Source organism: Rhincodon typus, chromosome 27 (assembly GCF_021869965.1).
Source record: "Rhincodon typus isolate 14 chromosome 27, sRhiTyp1.1, whole genome shotgun sequence".
Classification (NCBI taxonomy): domain Eukaryota; kingdom Metazoa; phylum Chordata; class Chondrichthyes; order Orectolobiformes; family Rhincodontidae; genus Rhincodon; species Rhincodon typus.
This window is the reverse complement of record NC_063358.1, coordinates 44,237,608-44,245,204: the sequence shown is the minus strand read 5'-3', so window position 1 is coordinate 44,245,204 and position 7,597 is coordinate 44,237,608. Positions and strand designations below refer to the sequence as shown.

Sequence of the window (7,597 nt, the reverse complement as noted above, 5' to 3'; positions counted from 1 at the left end):
GGGAGGAGGGGATAGGTGGGAAGAAGGACAGATTAGGGAGGCAGGGACAAGCTGGGCTGGTTTTGGGATGCGGTAGGGGGAGGGGAGATTTTGAAGCTTGTGAAGTCCACATTGATACCATTGGGCTGCAGGGTTCCCAAGTGGAATATGAGTTGCTGTTCCTGCAACCTTCGGGTAGCATCGTTGTGGCACTGCAGGAGGCCCAGGATGGACATGTCTTATGAGGAATGAAATAGTTCGCGACTGGGAGGTGCAGTTGTTTAGTGGTTTGTGTCTATTTTTGTGAGGGTTCCCAATAATGCCCACTACCTACACAAAATTAAACACAATTAATACACAATCACCAGTGATGGCAGCTGACAGTGTTGGAATGCACCATTGTCCCTGCAGGAGACTACAGCTCACTCTGCCAACTACATACACACAATGTTTATTGGCATATCCCTTGCAATACATACAACATAACTGCAAAAGTGAAAAAAAATCCCTCTTCCCTACCTATATGAGGTATAAGCTGATAAACAAGGCACCAAAACAGAAAGGTTGAATCCACAGATTTCCACATGGTGTTGAGTGATCCACCACCTGCAAATCACAAGAGATCATTAGCACTCAGTGAATTAAAGTTATATTACTAAACCCAGACATAGCCACAGAACCCAACAAATGGCAGGATAGACTTAACACAGTGTGGAGCTGGTAGAGCACAGCGGGCCAGGCAGCATCAGAGGAGCAGGAAAATTGACGTTTGGGGTTGGGACCCTTCTTCAGAAAATAGATGTGGTGTGCATTCAAAAGGAAGGACAGATAGTGTAATGGACAATAAAATGAATAGGGTCAAAGACAACGGTGAAAGGACAGGGCACAGTACATAAAAAGTGAACATTAGAATGAGCAATATAGAATGGATAGTAAGAAGAGATTAGAGTGGGCAGTATAGAGTAGACAGTAGGACAGTACATTGAGCACTATAGACAGTAAGAGGATAATACATTGAGCTGTATAGGGTAAACAGTAGGAGGACAGTACTCCATCAGTTCTCACTGAAGGTTGCTCTCAGTTAACTGCAGCATCCTGTGATTGTAATCACTTCGCAGGTAATACAAGCAAATCAATACCCAATCAGCTTCTGTATTCTTAACTCAGAGCCATCTTCCAGTTGTTGACAACAGCTTGTGTTGTACCTTCTGACCTGAGCCTGTGTATGATTCAAGTAAAAAAGTTGTTTCGCCACTGCAATGAGGTCAGCCAGGAGGGTCTTAAGAATATGAGTTTCCTAATTGTGGCTGTTTACCTATTCCAATCAAGGAGCACTGGCTGACAGATAATAAACAGGAGTGTCAAGGATTCTGTTCACTGCAGGAGCTGATTCTGTGCTAGCTGGGTCAGTGTCACGTGCTATGGTCATGTAAATAAAGGGTAACGTGGTGACAGGATACCAGCCTTCATGGAGCTTTTTCAGTGGCGACAAGGGAAAAGTAAGCCCCTGAAGAGATTCACTCGCAACAGTCGTCTTTGGTTGGGGTAAGCGTTTCTGGCATCATGCTGCTATTTGGGAAGATTACTCATTCGATCCTGCTGTCGAAGACTGGACCCAAAATGAGAAAAGAATGCATCATTTTTTTCCAGACAAATGACATTGGGGCAGATGAAAAGCAATGAGTGATTCTCCTGACAGCTTGTGGACCTGCAGCTTTTTCAAAACCGAACTTTCCCGGAGGCACCAGATACAAGAGCCTTTTCAGATTTGACGGATTTAGCTAAAGAATATTATGACCCCAAGCCTCCTCTAATTCTAAGATGCTATCTGAGATGTGTTCTGAGAAAGGACCTGAAACGTTAACTCTGTATTTTCCTTCGTAGATGCTGCCAGACCTGCTGAGCTTTTCCAACAACTTTATTTTTGTTCCTAATTTACAGCATCCACAGTTCTTTTGATTTTTACTGAGATGCTATCGGTTTTACTGAACAGTTTGAGAAGGAAGGGAATCCATATCGGGATTTTTGACTATGTTAAGATGACTGGCAGAAGCATGTGCTTTTGCTTTAACCCTAAGTGATGCTGGCAGACTGTTTGGTATATGGGATTAATGATATGACCATGCAATAGCGCCTACAAGCTGAAGCCTAACTGGAACTCAAACATTCACTACAACTGACTTTGTTGTTAGAAAATGTAGCAAGTGGAGCTTATGAGTTCCAGAGTATGCTGATGGAAGTAGACTGATCTTGGGGGACACAACTTGAGTGAAGGCAGTTTCATGGCCTCACTCAGGACAAGCTTCAGCCAAACGATTATAAAGTCATTGAGGATGCAGGGTAGTAGGCCATTGTAGTTGCTGCCCGTATGTGGACTAGAGACAGCAAAGTCGTCCCACTCCGTATGAATTGAGTATTTCTTTCTGGATTTGCATATTAATCAACGAAGCCTGCATCTCCTTTCTAACTGATTAAAGATTTAACAGCCCTCTTAGGTTTGTTCAATACATTCACATCAGTTCTATGACTCTTTGATCTTTTACTTATAAATTGTGTCTGATAATACCTCTCTCGGTAACACCTGAAGAAGGAGCAAGGCTCCAAAAGCCTGTTTTTAATAAACCTGTTGGACTATAGCCTGGTGTCATTTGATTTTTGACCTTGTCCATCCCAGTCCAACACCAGAACTTCCACATCTTGGAACAGTTAAATTGCTTAGCAACATCCAAATCAGAACCAATCAAAATAAATGTCTGGTTAAGTGGTCACCCAGTTCTAATGGAGTTCGACACCGAACTATATCAGTGAATACGGAACCAGTCTTTACCAAAATTCGCTCAGGATTCCAACCCTTAAATTTGCGTAAGACATCAACCAGGCTGAGAACCTACATCGGGAACCATTACAGATTAAAGATGCAACTTCAATTCTGGTCTCTCATGAGAAGTAGCTGTTTCAGACACCCACTTGTTGTAATAAAAGGCTTAGGCCCAAGCTTGATGGGGCAAAATGGGTTGAGAAAGATTCCACTTGATTGGCTCAACATTTTTTGATTAAAAAAATGGCTGTCTGAGTGAAGTCCTAATTAAATACCCAGAAGCTCTTCAGGAAGGTCTTGGGACTATTTAAAAAAGGCTAAGGCCACCTTACATGTTGACCAAGGGGCAAATTCCATGATTCTTCAAGGCATACCTAGTGCCTTTTTTTTTGTCTTAAATGCAAAAGTAGAGGCAGACATCAGGCAGCTGGAAAGTGAAAGAATCATCAAACCAGTCCAGTTTGTAGAATGGGCAGCTCCGGTTGTGCTGATTGCGGAGCTTGATGGGGATTTATGGGGATTTCAAACAAACGGTGAACTGCTTTTTGCAGCTGGATAAATGTCCCATCCCTTGCGAAAGAGGACTTATACACAAAACTGTTTTGGGGGTCGATGTCCTTCATAAAGCTGGACATGAGCCATGCATACCTGCAATTGTGATCAGGTGAGAATTCACCGAAGTATTCTACAATTAATATAAGGGTTTGTTGCAATATACAGATCGCCTTTTGGGGTATTATCAGCTATGCCATTTTCCAGCAGACGATGGAGAACATTTTACTACGTCTACCCCAAGTTCGCCATTTATCTGGACGACGTGCTATTAACCAGAGGAATCCCCACCCCATCCCATAAATAGCATTGAGAACTTGGACATAATGTTTAAACTCCAAGGTGAGGATATGCTTTAGTAGGGAAAAATGTGTGTTCCAGGCACCCAAGTGACCTACTTAGGCTACAGAGTCAACAAGACCAAGTTACACCTGTTGGAAGATAAAGTGAGGGTGATCAAGGCTGCCCAGGCTCCCACGTCTGTACCGGAGCTTACGTCTTTCCTTGGGTTGATGAATTATTATGGCAAATTCAAACATAACCTGCCCTCAATCCTTGCACCCTTACATTTGCTGTTGAAAAAGGGTCAGTCTTGGAAAAGTTCTCGTGGCCACGATGTAACTTTTAGGGAAGAAGCAGCTATTGCTGTCTGAGGTGTTGGCAAACTACAATCCCTTTCAATATGATCAAAGGCCCAAGGAAATTCAGATCTGTACCTAGCTCAACTTGAAACCCAGATCTAATTGTGAAGGGCTAGTGGGATAAAATAAATTGCCTGCCATGCTTCCTACACTCACAATGATGACTACATTTAAATAGTTATTCTTTTGCTGCACAAGATACACATATTGGCACAGCCTAAGGAGGTAAAAGCTGCCTCATGAAAATGAGCTTTTTGCTTTGTAGTTGACTGACCACATCCTAACCAGCAAACAGCACTGTGGGAGCACTGTTCTTCAAGGACAATGGTGTCAGCTCACTGCCACTTTCCCAAGCTTGACTGATGCTTGGCCGGTGACAACCAAATCCCATACTTGACCTCATCCTCACAAATCTGCCAGCTGCAGTTTCATCCATCCATGAATGTGTTGGTAACCATTCGTGCAGTCCTCGTGGAGACGAAGTCCCGCCTTCACAATGAGAATAACCTCCATCGTGTTGTGTGGCACTATCACCGTGCTAAATGGGATAGACTTCACACAGATCTAGGCTGGGCATCCATGAGCTGCTGTGGGCTACCAACAGCAGCAGGATTGTACTCCAGCACAATCTGTAACCTCATGACCCAGCATATCCCCCACTCAAACATTACCATCACTCTGTTAGGATTATACAATAGATCCCCCCAACAGCCACTGAGATATTTAGGAACAAATATGTGAGCAGATTATGGAAAGGTGCAATAAAAAGAGAGTTATCATAGTGGGTGACTTTAACATCCCCAATATTGACTGGGACTCCATTAGAGCTTAGGGGTTAGATGGGGCAAAATTTGTTAAGTGCATCCAACAGGGTTTCTTAAAACAGTAAGTGGATAGTCAAAATACAGAAGGGGCTATACTGGACCTTGTATTAGCTAATGAGTCAAGCCAAGTGACAGACCTTTCAGTAGGAGAGCAATTTGGAAATAGTAGTCACAACTCCTTTGGTATTAAGATGGCTGTGAATAAGGCTAAGTCAGGACCTTGTGGGAAAGTACTGAATTGGGGGAAGGCAATGTACGTCAGCATTAGGCAGGAGCCAGGGAGTGTTAATTGGGAGGAGCTGTTATCAGGCAAGTCCACATTTGACATGTGGGAATTGTTTAAAGACCTACTGATGAGAGTTCAGGATTGGCATGTTCCAGTAATGAAGAACATAGAACGTAGAGCAGTACAGCACAGGAACTGGCCCTTCAACCCATAATGTTGAGCCGAATAGGATGCCAAATGAAACTAATCCCTTCTGCCTGCCCCTTGGTCCATATCCCTCCATTCCTTACATATTCATGTGCTTATCTAAAATTTCCTAAAACACCTCTATCGTATCTGCCTCCACCACCACGCGTGGCAGTGTATTCCAGATTCCGAACCTCTCTCTCTGCAAAAAACTTGCCCCTCATATCTTCTTTGAACTTTCACCCTCTCACCTTAAATGCATGCCCCTTAGTTTAATACATTTCAACTGTGGGAAGAAGAATCTGACCATCAACCCTATCTATGCAGCTCATAATTTTTTAGGCTTCCATCAAGTCTCCCCTCAGCCTCCGCTGCTCCAGAGAAAACAACCCAAGTTTTTCTAGCATCTCCTTATACCTCATACCCTCTAACCAAGCAGCATCCTTCTGCGCCCTCTTCAAAACCTCCACATCCTTCCTGTACTGTGGCAACCAAAATTGAATGACCAAAAGAAGCAAGCATGCTATATGTGTTCTCTATCACCCTATCTACTTGCATGCCCACTTTCAGGGAGCTATGGACTTCAACCCCAAGATCCCTCTGTACACCAATGCTGTTCAGGGTCCTGCCATTAACTGTACACTTTTCCTTAACATTTGGTCTCCCAAAATGCAGCACCTGACACTAACTCCATCTGCCAAGGAAGGACAAGGATGTCAAGGTAGGGGATCCTTGGATAATAGGGGAGGTTGTGAATTTAGTTGAAAGGAAAAAAGTACAATGTGTAAGGTTTAGGAAGCTAAAATCTGACAGGGCCCGTGAGGAATATAAATAAAGCAGGAAAGAACTCAAGCAGGGAATTAGGAGAGCAAGAAGGGGCCATGAAATGACCTTGACAAGTAGGGTTAAAGAGAATCACAAGGCATTCTACACATACATTAAAAACAAGAGGACAATTAGAGATAAGATAAGATCACTCAAGGACAAACAGGGAACTTGTGCTTGGAGGCAGAGGATGTGGGTGAGTTCCTCAATGTGTTGGTATTCATCCAGGAGAGGGATAGGGAGGATAGTGGGATTTGTATGGAGCATGCTAATATGTTCAGACATTTTGAGATCAAGAAAGAAGTGGTGTTGGGTCTCTTGAAAAACTTTAAGGTGGATAAATCCCCAGGACCCAATGGTATCTACCCCAGTTGAGAGAGGCAAGACATGAGATTGCTGGGGGCTTGACCAACATCATTGTACCCTCACTAGCCACTGGAGAGGTCCCAGAGGACTGACAAGTAGCTAATTTTGTTCCACTGTTCAAGAAGGGGAATAGGGATAATCCAGGAAACTGCAGACCAGTGAGTCTCACATCAGTGGTTGGGAAGATATTGGACAGAATTCTTAGGAATAGGATTTACATACATTTGGAAAAGAATGGCCTAATTAGAGATAATCAACATGGCTTTGTGCAGGGCAGGTCATGTCTTACCAACTTGAATGAATTTTTTGAGGAGAGGACAAGGCTGATCGATGAGAGTAGAAAGCAGTGGATGTTGTCTACTTGGATTTCAGTAAGGCTTTCAATAAGGTCCCTCATGGTAGGTCATCCAGAAGATTAAGATGCATGGGATCCATGGTGTCTTGGCCATGTAGGTTCAGAATTGGTTTTCCCATAGAAGGCAGAGGGTAGTGGTGGAAGGATATTTTTCTGACTGGAGGTCTGTGACTAGTGGTGTTCTGCAGGGATCTGTATTGGGACCTGTGCTGTTTGTGATATATATAAATGACTTGGATGAAAATGTAGATGGGCGGGTTAGTAAGTTTACAGACAATATAAAGATCGATGCAGTTGTGGATAGTGTAGAAGGTTGTCAAAGGATACAGTGGGATATAGATCAGTTGCAGGAAAAAGTATACAGTTAATGGCAGGACCCTGAACAGCACTGATGCACAGAGGAATCTTGTGGTTGAAGTCCATAGCTCTCTGAAAACGGCCACGCAAGTAGATTGGATAATAAAGAAGGAGTTAGGCATGCTTCCCTTTATTGGTCGGGGAAATTGAGTACAAGAGTTGGAATATCATGTTACAGCTTTATAAGACTTTGTTTAGGCCACAATTAGGGTATTACATTCAATTCTGGTCACCACATTACAGGAAGGATGTGGAGACTTTGCAGAGGGTGCAGAAGATGTTTACCAGGATGCTGCCTGGATTAGTGTGTATGAACTATAAGGAGAGGCTAGAAAAACTCGAATCAGAGATAGTAGGAACTGCAGATGCTGGAGAATCCGAGACAACAAGGTGCAAGGCTGGATGAACACAGCAGGCCAAGCAGCATCATAGGAGCAGAGAGGCTGACGTTTCGGGCCTAGACCCTTC

The 7,597-nt window shown here is 43.5% G+C and overlaps 1 protein-coding gene across 1 annotated transcript in view; it reads right to left on the bottom strand.

The window, feature by feature from the left end:
* LOC109922499 (granulocyte colony-stimulating factor receptor-like) overlaps window positions 1-7,597 on the bottom strand; it is a 214,078-nt gene that overhangs the window by 138,366 nt on the left and 68,115 nt on the right. The window contains exon 3 of the mRNA XM_048612970.1: window positions 499-585. Within this exon, the coding sequence (XP_048468927.1) occupies window positions 499-585 (87 nt within the window). The remainder of the gene's footprint in view (window positions 1-498; window positions 586-7,597) is intronic.